The 23,577-nt window shown below is 44.5% G+C and overlaps 1 protein-coding gene across 1 annotated transcript in view; it reads right to left on the bottom strand.

Annotated features, from left to right (window-relative positions):
* The window catches only part of ACSM1 (acyl-CoA synthetase medium chain family member 1), a 46,874-nt gene that overhangs the window by 3,555 nt on the left and 19,742 nt on the right, over window positions 1-23,577 (bottom strand). The window contains exons 3-11 of the mRNA XM_004373308.1: window positions 22,938-23,145; window positions 22,227-22,367; window positions 19,394-19,553; window positions 13,458-13,537; window positions 10,070-10,193; window positions 6,713-6,793; window positions 5,970-6,071; window positions 3,410-3,537; window positions 1,435-1,534 (exon numbers count right to left, since the gene is read on the bottom strand). Coding sequence (XP_004373365.1) covers window positions 1,435-1,534; window positions 3,410-3,537; window positions 5,970-6,071; window positions 6,713-6,793; window positions 10,070-10,193; window positions 13,458-13,537; window positions 19,394-19,553; window positions 22,227-22,367; window positions 22,938-23,145 — 1,124 coding nt within the window. The remainder of the gene's footprint in view (window positions 1-1,434; window positions 1,535-3,409; window positions 3,538-5,969; window positions 6,072-6,712; window positions 6,794-10,069; window positions 10,194-13,457; window positions 13,538-19,393; window positions 19,554-22,226; window positions 22,368-22,937; window positions 23,146-23,577) is intronic.

Raw genomic sequence — 23,577 nt, 5'->3', positions numbered from 1 at the left:
TGACTGAGACTGGAGGAACCCTGGGAAGCATGGCCCCTGGATTCTCTATCAGCCCAGAACTAAAACAATTTCCGAGGCCAACTCTTCAGACAGGGATTGGACTGGACTATGGGACATAAAGTGATACTTGTGAGGAGTGTGCCTCTTAGCTCAAGTGGATACAAGAGACTAAACGGGCAGCTTCTGTCCAGAGGTGAGATGGGAAGGCAGAGAGGGTTAGAAGCTGGTTGAATGGACATGGGGAATCGGGGGTGGAAAGGCGGAGTGTGCTGTCACAGTATGGGGTGAGCAATTAGAGTCACATAACAATGTATCTATAAATTTTTGTATGGGAGACTAACTTGAAATGTAAACTTCATTTAAACTACAACAGTAAAAAAAGATCATCTCTTACTGGGTATCTGTAAATATTCTAAGTGATGATACGTGTGAACCATCTGGCTAGTTTAAATTTATTGTTACTATTATTAGTAGTAGCATCATTATAATTTTTTACTGCTATTGTATGTTTAGTTCGCTGCATGGAACCTAGTGAGTGATAAGCATTAGCAATTGATGATGATGATGATGATTAATGATATTCCCAATTTAATTGCACAGAACTTTTACGTTTTCAATAAATACTTGTTGAATCAAGGAATACATGCTGTGGAGCCAGGTTGCTTAGATTCCCATTCTGGCTCCATCACTTATTAGCTGTGTGATCCAGGCAACTTACTTAACCTCTTTATACCTGTTTCCTCGACTATAAAAACCAAACCAATCCCATAGCCTTTCAGTCGATTCCAACTCATGGCTACCCCACGTGTTACAGAATAGAACTGTGCCATAGGGTCTTCTTGGCTGTAATCTTTATGGCCAGGCCTTTCTTCTGCATTGCAGCTGGGTGGGCTTGAACTGCCAACCTTTAGGTTAATAGCCGACTGCTTGCCCACCCAGGGACTCCTCCTTATCTATCAAATGGATATAATAAGAGTCCTTAACTCATTGGAGCCCTGGTGGCACAGTGGTTAAAGAGCTTGGCTGCTAACTAAAAGGTTAGCAGTTCGAATCCACTCGCTACTCCTTGGAAACCCTATGGGGCAGTTCTAGTCTGTCCTATAGAGTTACTATTAGTTGGAATCGACTTGATGGCAATGGGTTTTTAACCCACTGAGTTGTTGTGAGGGTTAAATGAGTGGGCACGTAGTAAGTACTCATTAAACACGAGCTGTCATTATCATCACCATCATGATCATTCATAATCATTGTTTACAGTGCCACAGATGAGGCCCAGTGCCACCTGCTCACACACAGTATAAGTCCACACACACATCAGTTACGCCCTCTGTGCCATAGGACCAAGGCTGGCTAGATAATGCTTTGACGTTGCTTCTGCTTCTGGCTTCCTAGTGCCCACACACAGACATGATCACATCTGTGTCCTCTACTCACCTCCCCTCGAATGGGATCGGGACTGCTCACCACGGCTGACTCAGTCACCGCTGGGTGCTCCGCCAGGGCATTCTCCACCTCAGCTGGACCGATTCGGTACCTGCAAGATCAGCTGTTTCTTCTTTCATGACTTTGGAGGCAGATGCCAGATTAGGGTGACCCATTGCTTAAATATCAGCTTTGGAGGGCCCTTGGCACAGAGAGTAACTGGCATAGGGAGCCCAAGACTCAAGACCTGCCTGTGTCTTGGAACTGAAAAGTGAAGGCCTTGATACTCTGTGCTGGGAAACACCAATGCTCAGGTGCACCCCAGGGTTCTCACTGCCTCAGCTGACAAAGGGCGCGATGGTTTGTCTTCCAGAGCTCTGGGTCCTTGGCTTAAGCAGCTTCCATCAGTGTGAAATTTCTTAGAAGCTTCAAATTTTGTCTTTGTCGTTTATGTGAATTTGGCATCTTATTCCCCAATATATAAATGTTTGCTTTAGAAATTAAAAAAGAATACTCAATTTCCTGTAATATCCAAGAATTGTTGCTGTAGGGTAATGTCTCTCTCTCTCTCTTTTTTTTTTTTTTTTTTTGTGTGTGGGGGTAGGGACATGGGTTCAGAACAAGACGACCTGGGTTAAAATCTGGACCCCACCATGTGATACCTCTGGGATTTAAGGCAACCTTCTTCACTGCTCTGTGAGTCAGTTTCCTCATCCTAAAATGGGATAACATTAGCATCTGCCTTATACCATTGAAGGAACCTGGGTGGTGCAAGAAGTTTGTAATCAGCTGCTAACCCAAAGGTTGGTGAATCGAACCTACCCAGTGACTCCATGGAAGAAAGGCCTGGCGATCTGCCAGGAAAACCTTATGGAACAGTTGTGCTCTATAACACATGGGGTCTCCATGATTCTGGGGCCCACTCGATGACAGCTAACAACAACAACATAGTGTTGAGGACTGGGTTAAATGAGTTAAACAGCTCTTAGGAGAGTCCTTTCATAGCCTGAGTACTCTATAAAACCAAAAAAACCAAGCCCATGGCCGTCGAGTCGATTCTGACTCATAGCGACCCTATAGGACAGAGTAGAACTGCCCTATAGGGTTTCCAAGGAGTGGCTGGTGGATTTGGACTGCCAAACTTTTGGTTAATAGCCAGGCTCTTAACCACTGCACCACAAGGGCTCCAAGTACTGTATAAAGGTTATAATGAAGACCAAAGAAGAATTGATGCCTTTGAATTATGGTGTTGGCGAAGAATATTGAATATACCATGGACTGCCAAAAGAAGGAACAAATCTGTCTTGGAAGAAGTACAACCAGAATGCTCCTTAGAAGCAAAGATGGCAAGACTATGTCTCACATACTTTGGACATGTTATCAGGAGGGTTCAGTCCCTGGAAAAGGACATTAGGCTTGGTAAAGTAGAGGGTCAGCGAAAAAGAGGAAGACCCTCAATGAGATGGATTGACACAGTGGCTGCAACAATGGGTTCAAGCATAGCAACAATTGTGAGGATGTCGCAGGACTGGGCAGTGTTTCGTTCTGTTGTACATGGGGTCACTATGAGTTAGAACCGACTCAATGGCACCTAACAACAACAACAACAACTATTATTATGTTTCTCCTGTAACATCTTGGGCCCCACATGAGGAGCACAAGCATAAAATAAGCTCCCCCAACAAATGGGGACCAAAGCAAATGACCCCTTCCCAATGCCATCGCCCCCTTACATTGCATGATGTCTTATTATGAGTTTGTTCCGTCTTCCAGACCCACTTGAACTTCATTTGATTGATTCTTCTGGACACACGGTTTGGGGGAGGTGCACAAACAGATATGCCCTGGGCGAAGGCCTATAAACCTGGTTCTATTTGGAATTAGGCTGAGGATTCCCTCACCAGTGCACGGAAGAATGACCTGGCAAGCCAGATCCCATTAGGCATGTGAGGATGACACCTGCTGGCCCTGAGTCAACCACACCTACCCAGAAGCATTGATGATATCATCATTTCTCCCCAGGAACCAGAAGTAGCCCTCTTCATCAACAGTTGCTCTGTCCCCAGTGTTGTAAAAGTCCCCACACTCCACTTGGGCTGTCTTTTCTGGGTCATTCTGCAAAGAGAAGAGCACCCCTCTGTTGAAGGAAGCGAGTGCAGAGCTGGTGAGCACCGACCTGGAGCTCAGATCTGGGTTCAGGTCCTGTCCAACTGTAACTGGCGGTTGGGCAGGTTTTGTAATCTTTCTGAGTCTATTTTCTTTACACATGAGCACTCGGTGCATGTTACTGTCCAATCACTGGACATTATTAAACCGATTTTAATGACAATTTTAAAAACAACTTACTTTTCTCTGGCACTCCTCTAAAATAAAATTTCCATTAAAACAGGAAACCTGTTTCTTTTATTCATTGTTGTAAGCTCAGTGCTCCCGTAGCTCCTGGTGTATGGGTGGCCTTAACAAACATATACGGAATGAATTTTCTTCCCAAAATACAATCTCATTTGATCCTGGTATTTTTGTGTGTGTGACTGGTGTTTTTAAATTAAGCTTTTTATTGTAATTAAGATAATTGTAGATGTACATGCAGTTGTAAGAAATAATAGAGGCAGGGGAAACTAGATTACTGGAAACAGAACAATCAGAATGGAAATAATGAAAAAGTTGATGTACTTTGTAAAATGTGACCAGTGTCACTGAACAAATTGTGTATAAATTATTAAATGGGAACCTGACTTGCTGTGTAAACTTTCACTGAAAACATCATAAAATATTATTAAAAAAATAAAAAAACTAGAAAGATCCTGTATACCCTTTATTCAGTTTCCTCCAGTGGTAATATCTTGCAAAGCTATAGTTCAATATTACCACCAGAATACTGACACTGATAAAATCCACCAATCTTACTCACATTTCCGCAGGTTTATTTATACTCATTTGTGTGAGTGTGTTTAGTGCTTTGTAGTTTTATCACATATGTAGGTTTGTGTATCCACCACTACAGTCCATATATAGAGCAGTTCCATCATGACAAGGACCTCTTGTGTTGCTATTTTATAACCACACCCACCTCTTCCCTGCTTTCCCTCCCCCCTCCTCCTACCCGCTGTGCTTCTTCCTAACCCCTGGCAATGACTAATCTGTTCTCCATTTCTATAATTTTGTCATTTCAAAAACGTTATATAATGTACAGTCATGATTGAGAACCACTGATCTCTATACGAGTTACTCTGTGGTTATTTTCTCATTTAGCCAACCTTAAAGTTGAGCTTCTGGGAATTAAGGCTAAGGGCTGCACATTTGTGTTTTGGGCAGTAGTATCACAAGAGCAGTGGCGCCCCCTTGAGGCCATAATGTGAGGACAACCGTGACACCAGGAGAGCTTCCAGTGACTGTGACTTTGGAGAAAAGAGATGGAACCTGAGATCAGATTCTGAGCTGTGGTCACCTTTACATGGCCCGTCGTGGAAGCTGAGAACTTCCCACTCATGACCCCTACTAACCTGGGAGGGCTGAGGTTTGTTTTGATGAAGAGTTTCAGCAGGTTTCCTTATAGCTTTTCTCTGCTTTCTGTAACTCTAGGGTTTCTCATTTAGGACTCCTTCCCCAAATTAAAGAGTAAGGGCTTTGGGCCCAAAAGACATAGTTTTGCATCTGGATCAGCCATTTATTTGATATGGGAGAGTCACATAACACCTCCAAGCTGCAGTTTCTTCCTCTGTGTTTTGGGTTGAATTGTGTCTCAAAGTATGTGTTGTAATCCTAACCCCTATACCTATGGATATGATCTTATTTGGAAACAGGGTTTTCTTTGTTTTGTTAATGAGGACATTTCAGTGTAGGGTATGTCTTAGAGCTAATCACTTGTGAGATATAAAAAGAGCAGATTAGGCACAGAGACAAGGAAGCACAAATAGGAAAAGATAGATGCCACATGGAGATCGCCAAGGAACTGAGGAACGACAGATTTTCCCCCAGATCGGATAGCGAGAGAGTCTTTCCCTAGAGCCCCGGTACCCTGAATTCAGACTTCTAGCCTCCTAAACTGCAAGGAAATAAAATTCTGTTCTTTTAAGTCACACCTTGCGCCATTTCTGTTACAGCAGCACTAAGAAACTAAGACAGTCTGTAAAATTGGGATAATATCGCCCCCTGGAGGCTCACTGAGGTTAAGTGATTTGTTCACACCCTATTGCCAGTAAGTTGGGTGGTCAGTATTTGAACCCTTTGTGTTTGACGTCAAAGCCTACGTTCTTAACCACAGGAGATCATTGAAACCCAAGTCTGGCAGTCCTGAAGCCAGTCTTCTTTCTACCCCATCAGTCGACCCTTAGTGACAGATGGGTCAGGACAGGCAGAGATGTGGGAGTGCACTCTGAGCTTTGGTCTCGGGGGAGGTGTCAATCAGAGAGGCGTCGCTGTATAGGAGCAATGGAAGAGGATCTGAAGAAGTTGCAGGATGCAGAGTTGCGTCCACCTGTTACCATCTAGATGGCTCTCTGCAGGGATTCTGGGGGCCAGAGTGGGAGCAGATGGCACATCCTTACCTCATAGCACATGAAGAGGCCCATGGGTCTGATGGGCTTGATCCTGATGCCAATGTTTCCTTCGGTGTTGGGAGGCAGGATGTTGCCCTTGTCGTCAATGATCTGGAGCAAGAGGCCTGTGAATCCCACTCTGCCCCAAGCCCCCCTGTCCCACCCAAGTAGTACCTGGCTCATTCATGTGGCATCAGTGGGGATAGTGAGAGGGGGTAGTGGTGGAGGAGCCCCGTTGAAAATGTAATGAAATGGTCAAAAGTCTTTGAAACCAGCAAATGGTGAAACCCAAGTCATGAATCTGTTTGGTTGACAGACAAATGTTGTTGTTGCTGCTGTCTAGTCGGCTCCGACTCTTAGCTACCTTACGTATAACAGAAGGAAACATTGCCTGGTCCTTGCCATCAAACGCGAACATACAGGCATTGTAAATGTTTCTTCCTGCTAGAAAACATTGTTCAAGGAAAACTGAAGGCACCAGCTGGTGGAAAGAATTGCCAGTACTACCTCCAGGTACTCTGTTCTTATTCACTGTGTGTAATGCCTCTAGCTGTCAGGGCAAGCTGCATTAGTGCCCACGACACTGCAGTTCTCAGTGGAAACCTCCATAGGAAATTGGACGAAACATAGGGAGAGGAGGAAGGACAAGTAGTGCAGGGAAGCATGACTGGTTATGACACGAGGTGCCGCATGTGGTACAACCCCAGCCAAGTCCTATCTACTCTCTGACAATGAATGCTCTTGGGCCAGACCTGGACGTCATAGGGTAAGATAGCCTTCCCGAAGGAACCCGGCTTGATCTTCATTCCCCTGGAAATAGCGCATAGTATTCCCTGTTAAAAAAGAAGAGGACTAGGATTGGCAAAAGAGTCCAGGCTGGTCACCATGCAGCAAGAATCACACACAGAATCCCTTGGCTCTCAGATGTGATTTGATGCTGCACAAAGAGTCCGTGTGGGGAAGTGAGAAGGTTTGGGTTCTGGTCTCTGTGCTTTGACTCAACTCTACTCAGCTGACATTTGCTGTACCTGACATGGGCTGGCCCTGTGCTAGGTACTGGCTACAGAGTCCTCAGGAGCTGGTAGCCTAGTGTGGAGGCAAAGAAAGAACCAGAGGAGCAAGGCTGGGGGCTGTGGGCATGTAATGTGGGATGTGGGGTGCCCACCATATGCCAGGAATGTGCCAGTTTGCCAGAGTGAAGCCATGAGTCCATTCAATCAACATTTACCAGGTGCTGTTGAATGGTGACAGGAATCCTGCCTCAACCACTTCTCAGGGCTGTGTAACAGAAGCTTTACAGAAGCAGATCACTAGGCCTTTCTTCTGTGGTGCTGCTGGGTGGGTTCAAGCTTCTCAGGGCTTTTGCTATTCCCTCTGCTAGCAATGCCCCAAGGAGCCCTGGTGGCGCAATGGTTAAGTGCTTGGCTGTTAACCGAAAGGTCGGCAGTTTGAACCCACCAGTGGCTCCATGAATATAAAAACCTGGCGATCTGCTCCTGTAAAGATTACAGCCAAGAAAACCTTATGGGACAGTTCTACTCTGTCCTGTATGGTGGCAAAGAGTTGGAATCAACCCGACGGCAATGGGTTTGGTTTGGCAGCACAATGGTTAAGCCTTCATCCGCTAACTGAAAGGTTGGCAGTTCAAACCTACCAGCTGCTCCGTGGGAGAAAAGATCTGGTGATTTGCTCCTATGAAGATTACAGCCTAGGAAACCCTATGGGTCAGTTCTGCTCTGTCCTATAGGGGCAGAATTGACTCAAGAGTACACAACAACAGCTATGTCCCACCCACCTTTGTCTTCCTGATTAACTTTATTCCTTCCTTACAGTTCTTTCGATTGTCAATCTTTCTGTGGCTAAGAGCATCACAGTCAAACCCACCAGGGTGTGAGTCTTGACTCTACTACTCACGAGCTGTGCCATTTATCTCCCTTAATCTCTTCCTCTCTAAAAGGGGAATAATTACAATACTTACCTCTCAGCGTGCCTGTGAATATATGGAAAACTCTTAATAAGTACCTGGCACACACTAAGTATTCAATAAATGTTGTTGTTGTTAGGTGTCGTCGAGTCCATTCCAACTCACAGCAATCCCATGTGACAGAGTAGAACTGCTGCAGAGGGTTTCCTAGGCTGTAATCTTTATGGAGCAGCTTGTCAGTTCTTTTCTGTCACAGAGCTGCTGGGTAGGTTCGAACCATGGACCTTTCGGTTAGCAGTGGAGCACTTAGCCATTGCGCCATGACCACTTCGAGGTATTACTCAGCCTCTAAGAAAAGTCAGTTGGAAGATTCTCCTTCCACGGTACTTTCCCCCATGCTTCTGCTGTAGCCCACAGGGCATTATAATTATTTCTGTCTGTTTCCGTTGGTAGGTCATGAGCACCCTGAGAATAGAGATTTCCCATTCATCTCTGCATTCCCAGCATCTAGCACATTACCCACCTACTTACAACAACAGTAGCTACAATGTGAGCACATACTGTGGTCTGGGAACTGTGGCCAGAACTTTATATACTTCCTTCCATTTACCTTAACACAACCCTGCAAGATCAGCATTATCATTCCCATTTCAGAGGTGAGGAAGCTGAGACTCAGGAAGATTGGATGATATGTCTAAGGTATTGGAGCCTAAAATTAGCAGGGCTTGGACTTGTACCCATTCTGAGCTCCTGGGAAATGAAGCTCTTTCTCCTCTGCCGTGTCACTGTCCATACTATTATTGTTATTATCTGCCATTGAGTCAGCCCCTGACTCATGGCTACCCCATGAACAATGGAACAAAACACTGTCTGGGCCCAGTCCTATGCCATCGCCACGATAGGTTGTGGGTTGGACCGTTATGATCCATAGGGTTTTCATTGGTGATTTTTGCAAGTAGATTGCCATGCCTTTCTTCCTCGTCTGTCTTAGTCTGAAAGCTTTCCTGAAACTTGTTCAGCATCATAGCAGCACACAAGCCTCCACTGACAGATGGGTGGTGGCTACGTATGAGGTGCATTGGTCGGGAATGGAACCTGGGTCTCCTGCATGGAAGGCAAGAATGCTCACACTGTAGGTACATGAAAAATGTTGCATGGATGAGTGAATAGGTGTGGAAGTGCTTTGAGAAATGAAGCACCATCCAGGTATAAGGGAGTAATCTGCTGTTGCAAATGTTGATGGATGCAAACGGACTGAGGTCATGAGTGTAGCATGCAGTTCTTCACCCCCAACTCCCACCTTGCCCAAATATAAACTGTGAGCCACTCAAGGTCAGGACCTGCATCTGGCCTGGAAGCAGACCAGTTAACTGATTTATTTTTTTTTGCAAAAATCTATCAGACACATATGTGAACTGGGACAAAAGCAGCCATTTTGCTATAGGGTCTGAGATGGGAGTAGGAAGATGGGGGGAGGAGCCTCCATCCAGTATCGAAAATGGATTGAGAATGTGTTGAAAGAGAGCTACCCACCAACCTTATCACTGGTAAATTCTTGAGGTTCGAGACCTACATGATATTCCAAATACCCTGTGCACTTGGGGGCTCAGTGACCAGTGGCCCTCTTTGGTATTACTCTGTGTGTGTGTGTGTGTGTGTGTGTGTGTGTGTGTGTGTGCGCATGTGCATGTGTGTGCGTGTGTGTTTGGTGTATACAGAAAGTCTCTGCCCCTCCACCCACTGGTGTCCCACAATCAGACCTATGTGCTCTCATCAGAAACACCTAGAAGTGAACTTCTAGAGTCCTTTCCCACACTTCCTCTGTGGTTGCTGCCCTGGGAAGGGATGGTGGAGTGGGCAGAACATGTTGGTGGCTCCTATCCCACCACCATTTCTTGGGTTCCCCTGAGCTAACAATGACAGGAACAATGGCAAAATGTCCTTAGACCCCTTTTAAAGTTCTTGTCCAATCGTTTTCAACACATTGGTTCCTTGATAAGTTGATGGGTTGTGAATTGCCTTTCTGCAAACTAATTTCGGGCAAATGAGCCTAGAGCTCGTGAGCCTTCCATATTCTTCTAGCAGTGTTGTGCGTCTGAACACACTTGTGGCCTGACTGAGCTCATCTGCTGGGCTTGATGGCTGAGCATATCCAGACTGGCCCAGGAGGGCCCTGTCCACCTACCGTTTCTGACTGTCCGTAGGCCTCGTGGAGCAGAATGCCTGTCAGTTGTTTCCACTTCTCCAGCTCCTCCGGCAGCAGAGCCTCTCCACCAGTAGAGCAGTGCTCCAGGGCTGGGAACCTGAGACTTATGGGAATGCAAGGAGTCAGGGATTTCAGGTAGGGCCTTGGAGGTTCTACCCCAGGCTCAACTGCATTTAGAGCAAACACAGCTTTGTTATCTGGATTATTCATACTCTTCTTCCTCACTTTCTTACCTTCTGAGCATTTTACCCATGGTCAGTGTCAAGTGGGTGAAGGATAAGACCTCAAGGACATGCTAGAATGACAGTAGAACTATACTGCCTTCTGCGGAGGGTAGGTGTGATGGTTAGTGGTACATGTGAACTTGGCTAGTCTATAACCCATGATCCATTACCATCGAGTCAATTCTGCCTCATGGTGACACCATATGTTACAGGGTAGAATTACTCCATAGCGTTTTCTTGGCTGTAATCTTTACAGAAGCAGATCACCGGGCCTTTCTTCTGTGGTGCCGCTGGGTGGGTTCGAGCTGCCAATCTTTAGGTTAGTACTTGAGGCTAGGCTCTAGTACCCAGTTATTTTATCAAACACTAATCTAGGTGTTGCTATGAAGGTATTTTGTAGATGTGGTTAACATCAACCATCACTTTAAGTAAAGGAGTCTGACTTTGATAACATGGATGGGCCACATCCAGTCATTTGAAGGCCTTAAGAGCAAAAACTGAGGTTTCTCAGAGAGGAGGGAATTCTGCCTCAAGACTGCAAAGCAAACTCTTGCCCAGTCTGCTAGCCTGCCCTACAGATTTTGGATTCAAGAACACAGTATCAACATTGACTACTGCAGAGTTTCCAGCTTGCTGGTCTACCCTATAGATAGCAGACTTGTCAGCCCCCACGATAGCATGAGCCAATTCCTTAAATAAATCTCTTTATATATGTTGGTTGTTACTGGTTCTGTTTCTCTGGAGAACCCTGACTGATACAGTGGTATGTTAACTGAAGAGACTTTTGTACTCCTGAGTGGGATATGAAACTTAGGGCTTGGAAATGAATTGCTGAAGATGTAAGGGAGGACTGAACTGAGTGGGGGAGAGTGGAGAAGGATAACAGGTGGCAGCACTGAGAAAAAGGATTTTGGAAAGAACAGAAAAGTCTGAAATGAGCATTTGCAGTAGTTTGCTAGATACATTGTGTGATGTAAACCCTTTCCTCATTTTCCCCCCAAGAATCTTCCATAAAGAACACAAAAACAGTCACAAAATAATGATTGGATTCTCTGAAGAAAATGACAAAGTGATTGAGGTGTGAGAACCAGTTGGTATGGGGCTGAGGCAGGCCAGATCTTGGGGATAAGGGAGATAGCAGGCATCTGGATCACCTTTTCATCTTTGTGACTCCCTTGTGGTACATACAGAGTCAAGAGTGAGGAACAGAGGGCTAGCTTCATTTAGGGTATGTGGGATAAAGAAGTTAACTTTATCCAAAGAATTTGGTCTTTGTCCTTAGTTCCTGAGAGATAACCTCCAAAACCTTGGACTTTCCCCAATGATTGCAGAGTCATTGATGATTGAAGTGTCTTTGATGACCTCACCTGAGGGTTAATGGCTCATGTTGGATTGGGGCTGACTATGCCAGATATCAACCTCAAGATATCGACCAACCTCAGAAGAGAGAAGCTTGAGTTTGAATTACATAATGAGACCGCCAATAAAAGCTCTGGACACTGAAGTTCCACAGGCTTCCTGGTTGGTGATAGACATCGATGTGCATGGGAAGATAGTGCATCCCTATTTGGAGAACACAGCAGCTCTGTGTTGGGAACCCTCGCCCTGTGTGTCCTATACGTCTCTTTGTATCCTTTTTGCTATGATAAAGATGTAATCGTTTAAGTATAGCACTTTCCTTGAGTTCTGTGAGTTGTTCTTGTGCATTATCAAGCCCAAGGGAGTAGTGGAAACCAACAAGTCAGAAGTAAGGGGGGCTTGGGGACCCCTGAAACTGTGACTGATATCTTGAGGAGGCAGAGGGAACCGCTGAATTTATAGCCAGCAGGTCAGAAGTGATGATGTTGTGGGGACTCCAAGCTTATGGCTTGCCTCTGAGGTCTTGGGCAGACTTGGCCGTCTGGAGGACTGTGTCCTTTAACTTATGAGCTGTGACCTCACTCCAGGTGGTTAGGGTCAGAGGAGGAGGTGCTGCCTGTGCAGCTGGTGTCAGAGCAGAAGTGGAGCAGAAGGGAACATTTCAATTTCAGAGTCTTTAAAAGATACATAAATGCCCATGAGGTTCAAAGAGCAGATTTCAGTTTGGCTAAAAATTAACACTCGGACACAGGGAAATCCAAAACTCAAACTACAATAAGATCACAATGCATACTCACCAGATTATGAGTTATTAAAAATTAAAAACTGACAATAGCAAGAGTTGACAAGGATGTAGAACAACAGGAATTCTCCTAACCTGCTCGTGAAAGCATAAATTGGTTCAATACTTTGGAAAGGAAGTGGTAGTGTGTAGTGTTAACGTGACCTTGCAATTCCTCTCCTAGAAAAAACTCCACAGAAATGCCTGCTTGTTTGCACCAGGGTACATGTACAAGAGTTCAATTCAGCATTATTCATTAATAGCCCCAAATTGGAAACTACCCAAATGTCAGTTAATGGTAGAATTGATTTTAAAAATTGTGCTATTTTTATACAGTGGAATATTATGCAGGGATGAAAATAAACTAGCTACAGCCAGATTCAACAGCATGGATACATGTTAGAAACATAATGTTGAACAAAAGAAGCTATATATAATGGAATAATTTATGATACATGCAAAAGGTTCAAAAGCAGATACATCTGAATTATTTGTTTAGGAATGTTTCATTAGGAGGTAAACTATAACAGAAAACAAGGAGGTGACCACCATAAAAGTCAGTATAGTGGTTTCCTTTAGGGGAGAGACATATGGAGGTCTCTGGGGTGCTAGCAGTATTCTATTTTTGTGACTTTGTTGGATGGTTACGCAGGTGTTTTCTTTCAAACAATTCATCAACCTGCACATTCATGTTCTATGCATTTTCTGTATGTCTGTTATTTCACAGTAAAAATATTTTAAAAAGAATAAACCCACAATGATGCAAGGCTCACTGAAGTGTTTCTCTAGGTTCTCTGGGTCCTGCTTTAATGAACTAATTAGACTGGCTGATAATTGTCACTATTGACAGTTAAAACACACACACACACACACACACACACACACACACACACACACGGAGGCACATATGCACCGATCACCCTCAAAGAACCAAAGGAGAAAACAACCATGATTACTTAAAATCCTACCCAGAGATTGCTGTTACCAGCCACTTCTACCATACCTGGTGAAATTCTGCTGCAAAATCTTTCGATAAATTGTTGGTGCACCAAGGCATTGGGTGATGGGGTATTTGAGGAACGTCTGAAAAGTGAGAAGAGAAGGGATTATATTTTTACAATTAAGATAAAAACTCTCAGCCAATTATTAGCATTATAGTTCTGACCTCGCCTCGAGGAAAGCTCATTTATTTGTTTGTTAATGTATTCAATATCCATAGATTGAGCATGAGTTTTGTACATGGCATTGGGTCAGGTATTGCTGGGGAAAGTAAGAAGAATAAGATAAGTTCCCAACTCTTATGGAGAGTAGGTACTAATAGAAGGGATAAGACAGGACTCAAATGATAAGGCAGAATTTGGTAGGTATCATGAGAGTGATTCGAAGACTGTTCTGTAAGGACATAAAAATGCAATTGATTTTGAATCACCTCTGACTCATGGTGATGCCACATGTGTCAGAGTAGAACTGTGTTCCATAACGTTTTTTGTTTGTTTGTTTTTGTAAAAATATAGATAACACATTTGCCAGTTGAACATTGTTCACATGTACTATTCAGTGACACCAATTACATCAATTATGTTGTGCAACCATCACCAATATCTGTGGGGTTTTAATTAATGATTTTTTGGAAGTTGATTGCCAGGCCTGTCTTCTGAGGCACCTCTGGGTGGACTCAACTTTTCAGTTAGTGGCTGAGTACATTACCTGTTTTCACCACCCAGAGACTTTATAAAGATATAGCAGAAGATTATATTCCTTCTGGTTGGGTTGTTGGAGGGGGGCTGTCAGTGGAAGAGGGGGCATTTAGTTGGGGCATTAACAAAAGGAGAAGTTGTCTACAGGCAGAGAAGTAGGGGAGGCCATTGAAGATAGATGGAAGAGCAGGAGCAAAGTCCTAGGAGCAGAAGAAACATTTAAGTGTAGCTGAGTAACGTGGTTTATTTAGATATATAGGAAAGGAACAAGAAATACGTTTAAGAAGGATGGGGTTAGTTGGAGCCTGATTACATAGGGTTTAAAATGTCTGGTCTTCACTTTTATTTGGCTAGAAGTGGGATGCTTTCAGGGTTTCAGGTCAGGGTGGAAATATGGAGAGTGAGAAAGAGTAAAGATGAGAATGTGAGTTTTGGGGTCTTCCTGGTTGGAATTTAAATCCTGACTCTGTTACTTAATTTCTCTGCGGTGCTGCTTCTTCATCTGTCAAATGGGACCGTCCACTGCTTGCAGGACCATGGTGCGACATAAAGGACACTTTGGGGAAATCTGCCGCCATCCTGGGTCCCTCTCTCCCTGGATCCAATCAGTTTTTAGTCTCTGGCTTCCATGTCTTTGTTATTTTCTTCTTCTACCCTCACCCCCAGGTCCACTGCTGCCGCCCCAAAGGGTCCCACCCCCATGCCAGCCATGTTTGGCTCTTGCCCTGGGCACAGAGAGTTGGACTGGTGATGGACAGCTGACTCGGGCTGGACTGCTCATGTTCTAGTTGGTCTGGATTGGTTCTTTGGAAAGGAGAAACGTACACCTGTGGTTGTTGCGGTCGCCATGTTTGGCCCTGCGCATGTGAAGAGGCAAAAGCAGGTTTGCAAATAGACTGGAGCAGATGTACAGAGAAAAGCAGAGAGGAGACCCAAAGGCTGCCTTGATTCCTTTTATCAATCTGGTTCCTCTTCCAGAGATCCTTGCAGGCTCAGCTGCTCGTCTTCCCCGCCAAAAAAATAAAAAAATCAATTGCATTGTGTGGAGTCAATTCAAACTCATAACAACCTTATAGGACAGAGTAGAACAGCCTCATAGGGTTTCCAAGGTTGTAATCTGTAAGGAAGCATCTTTCTTCCGAGGAGCAGCTGGTGGGTTCCAACTGCAGTCATTTTGAGCGCTTTAGCCACTGCACTACCAGGGCTCCTTTCTTTCCCTCCAGTGTCTTGAAATGCCCACATGACCCCTTTTTTCCATTAAGCTACTTTGAAGTGGGTTTCTGTTACATGCACCCGAAGGAGCAATGCTCAGTGTGTAAAGATTGAAGATGATACATGTCAAGGGTCTTTTCCAGAGGCTGATGCTTAATAGGTGCTTACCAGGTATTGTCTATGATAATTATAGTCTAAGGTGTAATCTTTTTTTTTTTTAACAGTTAGTATTTTTTTCTGTTTTCATTGTACTTTAGTTGAAAGTGTACAGAGCAAATTAGTTTCTCATTAAACAATTAATACAAATATGTTAATACACATACTGTTTTGTCACATTAGTTGCCAACCCCACGGCATGTCAACACTTTCCCCCTCTTGACCTTGGGTTCCCCATTACCAGCTTTCCTGTTCCCTTCTACCTTCTCGTCCCTGCCCCTGAGATGGTGTGCCCATTTAGCCTCGTTTTGTTTTATGGTCCTATCTAACCTTTGGCTAAAGGGTGAACCTCAGGAGTGACTTCATTACTGAGTTAAAAGGGTGTCCAGGGGCCATACTCTCGGGGTTTCTCCAGTCTCTGTCAGACCAGTGAGTCTGGTCTTTTTTTGTGAGTTAGAATTTTGTTCTATATTTTTTTCCAGCTCTGTCCAGGACCTTCTGTTGTGATCCCTGTCAGAGCAATTGGTGATGGTAGCTGGACACCATCTAGTTGTGCTGGACTCAGTCTGGTGGAGGTTGTGGTAGTTGTGGTCCATTAGTCCTTTGGACTTAGCTTTCCTTTGTGTGTTTGCTTTTCTTCATTCTCTCTTGCCCCAGATGGGATGAGACCAGTGGAGTATCTTCGATGGCCACTCACAGGCTTTTAAGACCCCAGACGCTACTCCCCAAAGTTCTAAGTTGTCATTTTGAGCCCTAGTGGTGAAGTGGTTAAACACTCGGCTGTTAACCAGAAGGTCGGTGGTTCGAACTTACCAGCCACTCCTTGGGAGAAAGCTACGGCAGTCTGTTTCCGTAAAGGTTTCCAGCCTTGGAAACCCTAGGGGGCAGTTCTACTCTGTCTCATAGGGTCGCTATGAGTCAGAATTGACTCAACGGCAACAGGTTTTAAGTTGTAATTTCTAACGCATCTAGGTGCTTTGCAGCTTCCGGCGGTGGGGAGACAGGGAGCAGGAAGCTCTTGTAGCAGATCTGGCAGGAAGGCCTAATTTGAGGAGGGGAGGGCAGAGAGAACATGGAGGGAATATTTTGTTTTGTGAATTTTGAATAGTAAATTTTTAATTAATTTTGTTTTTCATTTTAGTCAACATTTTCTATCTTTAATCAGAGGAACTGAAACAATAAATTAAAATACAAATTTAATATTAAAAATTCCCAAAAGTAATCAGTGGAAAATAAATCTGAATAATTAAACTTTCAAATCTTTTTTTTTTTTTTTGTAAATTGGTAGCATTAATACTTTTGAAATTATCCAATCTTAAAACTACATCAAGACTTTTGGGACACCCTACATAGTGGAGAACCAGCCCTGGTGGCACAATGGTTAAGCACTCGGCTGCTAACCGAAAGGTAGGTGGTTTGAACCCACCCAGAGGCTCTGAGGGACAAAAGACCTGGCAGTCTGCTTCCATAAAGATTCCCGCCACCCCCCCAAAAAAAATAAAAAAACAAAAACCAAACCCCTCGCTGTCGAGTTGATTCAGACCCACAGTGACCCTATACGACAGCGTAGAACTGCCCCTTAGGGTTTCCAAGGCTGTAATCTTTAAGGACACAGAATCCCACATCTTTCTCCTACTGAGCGGTTGGTGGGCTAGAAGTACTGACCTTTCTGTTAGCAGCCGAGCGCTTAACCACTGCACCACCAGCCTAGGGAACCTTATAGAGCAGTTCTGATTCTATTCTGTCACTTGGGGTCGGAATCAACTTGATGACACCCAACACGAACATAGTGTGAGGGAGAATTAGACCTGGTGAGAGGGGAGAAGAGTGGAGTCATTGTCTTTTGTGCAGCTTTAAGCCTGCTGAGTTTGTATTTTGTTCTCCAGACTTGCTGGACTTGAAGAATTAAAGAGGCCCCTTTAAAGAGTTAAAGCATTAAAGGGACTTAGAGGATTCCACCTGGGGGAGGCCCCCCACCCCTGTTTGAAATTTCTCTATCCTTTGACTTTATTTGGTATGCACAAACATTTTTGCCTGCTGGCTCAGAAGTTTGGGTTCAGACATTAAACCGTTTTTGAATAGATAGGTTTAAACGTTTGGGAGTTCTGTACGTCCTGCTCTTACATGACCTGATGGTATGTAAAAATATTTAAAGGATGCTTTGTTTTGTTTCTCTCTCTCTGTTTATCTCTCAGAAAAACTCCCAGCCTTTCTCTGTCTGGTGGAGCATGTCTCACTGAAACTGTGCTGTCGGTTCATGAACCTTTTCTGAAACTAAATAAACTCTGGAAAATTAACTTCGTCAGAACTTTTTGTTTAACAAGCCTTAGAGACTGGCAGGAGGTGGGCAGTAAATCATGATGAGAGGCAGGAGGAGATATTGATGTGAGGGCGGTGAGATATGGGAAGGGAAGTGTGAGGTGCTGGAGGGATGATGAGATGGACTTGAACAACTAGCAGCTAAACATGGGGGGATTAGCCTGAAGAGAGAAGACTAGACCCGAGGTGCAGGTTTGAGTCACCTGCACTGATGTGATTGAAGAAGTGGAAGTGAAGGAGATGGCTCAGAGGGAGAGGAAAGGTAAGGGCTGACCCTTGGAGGACTGTGGTGTTCACGAGTAAGCTGGGTGGAGAAGTGGCTGCAACAAGCAGAGAATGTTCTATGGGTAAGTGTGGTATGAAGGCAGGAAAGACAGGGTTGGCCCAGTAAGTGGCAGGGTTAAGGGAAGGCATTTTTTAGGATGGGGAATTTTGGACATGTTTATGGACAGAGGAAGTTGAGTTAATGGAGAGTGAGAGATTGAAAATACAAGAGAAAAGGTAGATGATTAATAAAAGGAAATCCTTGAGGGACAGAGAGAACAGAAATGATCTGGGGTGGTTGTGGTCGGGGGAGGTTGAACTTTGACAGGTGGAGGGACGGGTCTGCCTCTGGGATAGAAAGCAAGGACCTAAGTAGAGATATAAGGGAATTTTCAGGTAAAGAGGTATACATTGAAAGAGTTCATGCAGGTGGCTTCAGTGTCACCATGATGTAGCATTTATTGAATCCTTTCTACGTGCTGGAGTCCCTCGGTGGTGAAAATGGTTAATGCACTTGGCTGCTAACCAAAAGGTCGGAGGTTGGAGTCTACCCAGAGGTGCCTCGAAAGAAAGACCTCGTGATCTACTTCCAAAAAAGCAGCCAGTGAAAGCCCTATGGAGCACAGTTCTACTCTGACACACACAGGGTTGCTATGAGTTGGAATCGACTCGATACCTGCTTTTTTCTTATGTGTCAGCCTTTGGCTGAACACTTTACACATTTTGCCTGCATCATCTCATTAATATTCACAATTATATAAGTTAGTAATCATTAAAATTTTACAGATAAGGAAACTTTGACTCAAAGTGGTTAAGCAGTCAGCTTAATAAATGGCAAAACTGGGATAAGAAGGTCTATCTGTTACATTCCAAGTGCTCTGCTTTTAAACACTTTCTGAGTAACAACACACACACACACCACACACAGACACACACACCACACTAGCTATCTGATTGAGCCAGGGGCCAGAATGCAGGAGACCCAGGCTTATTCTGATTGTTTTAATTTCTCAGAATGTATGTTCCAGGTCCCATGTCCACGAAGACTAACCCATAGGTCTGGGAGAGGGCCCAGAAATATGCATTTTCATCAAGGTTACATCTTGATGTGATTATGATATGGGTGACTGTGATTCAATGTTCCACACTTTGAGAAACCCAGAACCAAGATTATATATTGCTAATGGGCTTCTTGGCTAAGTAAAATGTTTCTAAGGAGAGTCCAGCTTTTGGCCTTGAAATGTTGATTTCTTCCAGGAGTTTGTTACTACTGAAAGGTTATTCTGCTTACCTGTACAATGACCTTGGGGTCGAACTGGGGCAGATCATAGGTGAAAACAGTAGCCCCTGCTGTCCATGGTTCAAGCAGGGCCCCCATGATAGCCATAATCCAGCCTGGGTCCGACAGGCACCAGAGGATATCGGACGTCTTCAGCTGTAGAAATTTCCTGCTAGCTCCAAAATACAGTCATCTCAGCTGTGTGATTGGGGACAGCGGACTCTGATTTTCGGGTAGGAACCCACCCCTCTCACTCCAGTTCATGTGGTTTATATGGGGCTGATCCACCCCAGTTCCCAAAGGTGTGCTAATTGATCAGTCATGATTCCCTAGTTACAAGCGGCCTAAACTGGTACAGTCATAATGATCCTCAAGGCTTTTGCTGGGAAAGCTGGGACCCAGTCTGGTGGTCCTTTGCTGGATTTGAATCTGTTGCAGACATAGTCCCAGGTGATGCTGCCAGCTATGTGGGTACAATAGGGATGGACCTTTCTGAGAACAGTGTCAACATAGCAGGAACAGAGCTGAGAGATGGAGAGATGAAAACCTAATCCAGCGCTATCCAGACATGTCTGAAGCCAAAACCTGGACTTCTCTATTTCATGAGCCAATACATTCCGTTATTTTTTCTTTGGCTTAAAGACGTTTATGTTGGGTTTTCTGTCATTTGCAATGGACAGAGAATCCTAATTAATACATTATCTTGGCAAAGGAGTGGAAGCAGTTATTCTAAGACAATAATTTATCTATTGTTGGAGGGTAGAATGGAGAAGGTTTCTTTTTTCTCCACCCTACTCTTACTGCCTCTGAGGGAGTTGTGTGTGTATAGCTTCTTGAGGAAACACAACTCTTCCACTTGCCGGCTATGGCTTTGAGGAGCTTTTCTATTAGTGGGGAGGGCTTTGATGAATCACCCACACTCCTTCATCCTATCTCTCTTTGAATTGTGTCACATCCACAGGAAATTACTAGTTACAGGGTTGTGGGGGGAACCTTTCTTCTGAACTTCACCACTTCCTCCAACTACCCACTGGACTGAATATGTCTTCTGGGATGTGTCTCAGGCACCTCAAAGCCAGCAGATCATAATCTCTCCTGCCTTCCTTGAGGTGATTCTCCTCCAGTGTTCTCTGTATTTCAGTGAATGTCATCACCAGCCATGAAACTGTCCAAGCGAGCAACTTGGGAGTCTACCTTGACTCCCTTCTCTGTCTCACCTCCCACATTTAGCCAGAAGCTCTTGTAGACTCTGTCTCTTAACATCTCAAATGTACTCACTATTTTCATCTCTCTGCCACCTAGTCCAGGCCACCATCATCTTGCACTTAGATTATTCCAAGAGCCTCTAACTGGTCTTCCTGATTCCAGTCCCACTTTCTCCAAGTCATTCTCCATCCTGCAGCCACAGCTGCAGGATACAAAACCTGATGAGATCACCCCATTGCTGAAAATCTCTCACTGCCTCCCCATCATTTTCCTGATAAGGCCCAAACTCCACACCACAGCCCATAAGTCCCTGCATGATCTGGCCCCTGTGTACTTTTCCCCTTCTTCCTATGGGTCCCTCACCAGCCAATAAACACCAGCTATCCTTAAATCTTCGGAGTTCTCAGAATACTACTTTTTATACCTATGTGCCTTTGCATGTATTGGAGCCCTGGTGGTGCAGTGGTTAAGAGGTATGGCTGCTAACCAAAAGGTCGGCAATTTGAGTCCACCAGCCACTCCTTGGAAACCCTATAGGGCAGTTCTACTCTGTCCTATAGGGTTGGTATGAGTCAGAATTGACTCAATGGCAATAGGTTTGGTTTTTTGGTTTTTACATGTATTAATCCCACTGCATGGAAAGCCCTGCATTCCCCTTATTCCCATTCTTCCTAGGCTTTTGCTGCTTAAATAAAAAAAACCAAACTAGTTGCCATGGAGTCTATTCCATGCCCATGCAGTCGAAACCCACTGCCCACAAGAAGCCTTTTATAACTCCAGTTCTGGTTTAATAATTCAGAAAATATATAGAATTAGGTCTGGTCTGAATATTACTAGTTTGGGAGAAGAGGGGGTCGAGAAGAGATTTGATTGAGGGTTGATTAAATGATTAACCCTGAGGTGAGTGCTTCAGCCTCTCTGTATTGCTTGGTTTACTTTAGCGGCCATGGCTGAGGGTGTGACTTGGTTCCAGGTATGTCTCCACAAGCAGCTTATTATTTGGAAACCCGTCTTCAACTTGCCCATAATGGAGGCCAGGAGGGGACCTGTCACCCCAGGCCCCATTGCCAGAACCATGTTGTCTTTCACCAACAAACCCTGGAGGCACTTATAAGGAAACAATAACTTTCTATTTGTGTGGTTTGAAGAATTCCTATTGCCTCCACCCACACCATTTCTTCCCCACCTCCTATGGAATTGCTCAGGCACTACACAAATGGGTTTCCTGTGTTGTTCCAAGACCTCTGTCAGCAAACACTTACGATTCCCCAGCCTTCACCCCTGAGACCCTCAGAGGTCAGAACTAGACAGAACACACATACACACACACGCACACACGCACTCTTCACACATGTTCTCCACACACTGCACCTACACATCCTCCATACACACATATCTGCCCTCTTCACACAGATGTATACACCCTACATACACACTCTACACACATGTGCACACACACACACCACACACACACATTCTTCATACACATTCTCCACACTGCACCTGTACATCCTCCACATACACATATCTACCCTCTCCACACAGACCCATACACCCTATACCCTACACACACACACGTACACACATACCCCACTCCAGATCTGTGACCCACTGTCTAACTTAGTGTCCTTTTTCCTACCATGAAGGGAGGCAGGATCGTAAGGCAAGTCCCTGGTTGTGTTTTGCCATCTTGGGGAAGCCTGTGGTTCCACTGGTGAAGAAGATGGCCATTGGGTCCATTGTCTTTGACTTAATACAGGTGTGGTCTGGAGAAGCTGATCTGTAGAGGGATTTAAGACAAAAGGAGAAAAGTCCTATTTGCTGTTTTTCCATCCTCTGGAGAAGCAAAGGAAAGAATATGAGGTTTGGAGTCAGGAAACTAGGGGTTTGCAACACTGGAGGAAAAACTAGTTCTCTTGGTCTTAGGTGTCACAGTGACTTTAGGGGTAATTTGAACAAGTGGACTTCCAGTTCTTCATTTGAAAAATGCGGGAAATACAGTGAATAAAAAAATTTTAACAAATACTTAAATAGCACTTACTCTGTCCCAGGCAATGCTTTAAGTGATTTATGATTATGAACCCCTTTAATCTTCAGAGGAACCCTGAAAGATGGTTACTGCTCTTATTCCCATTTTGCAGAAGAGAAAACTGAGGCTAAGAGAGGTTAGATAACTTGCCTGAAGACATAGCACTAACAAGTGGCAGAGCCAGAATTCAAACTCAGACAGTCTGGCCTCCAACCTGTTGTGCTTCCCATCACTTGGCCTCCTGTCTCCCAGCACTTGGGAGCAGATGGCCTCTCCCACCGGACTGCAGACAGCACAATCATTAAGTGACCAGAAACTCACTTGACCAGTGACCGGAAGTCCAACCACCCTTCACGGCGGTAATCAGACACCAGGAGCTTAGTTTTCAGAGAGGGGCACTCAGAAGCCACAGAGTCCACCTCTGGGGCAAGGGTATCTGTGGTCACAATGCCCTTGGCTTCAGACTTTTGTAGTCGGTAGAGAATGTCCTTGGCTGTCAGCTGGGTAGTCCCTGGCATGAAGACGATCCCTGCGGATGAGAAAGGAACTGTTTGCTTTCTGTTACTGTTTCACAGTCATAGGTCTCAGTTCTGATTTGTCTGGGTGGAAGTCCCTAATCTCTTGCTATGCAAAAATGTTGTCAGGAAACCAACAGCATTAGCACCATTGTCATGGATTAAATTATGTCCCCCCAAAATATGCGTTGTCAATTTGGCTATGCCATGATTCCCAGTATTGTATGATTTTCCACCATTTTGTCATCTGATGTGATTTTCATGTGTGTTGTAAATCCTATTACTGTGATGTTGATGAGATGGTTTAGCAGCAGGGGCAAAGACGAGAAGGCAGCCATTTTACTTTAGTCGAGTGCTTCAGTTTACTTGCTCTTACTCAACTTGTTTTGAAAATTTTTTTTATTGTACTTTAGGTGAAGGTTTACAGAACAAACAGTTTCTCATTA

Source organism: Trichechus manatus, unplaced genomic scaffold, assembly GCF_000243295.1.
Source record: "Trichechus manatus latirostris isolate Lorelei unplaced genomic scaffold, TriManLat1.0 scaffold00024, whole genome shotgun sequence".
Taxonomy (NCBI): domain Eukaryota; kingdom Metazoa; phylum Chordata; class Mammalia; order Sirenia; family Trichechidae; genus Trichechus; species Trichechus manatus.
Note: the sequence above shows the minus strand (reverse complement) of the source record. Positions and strands in the feature narration are given on the sequence as shown.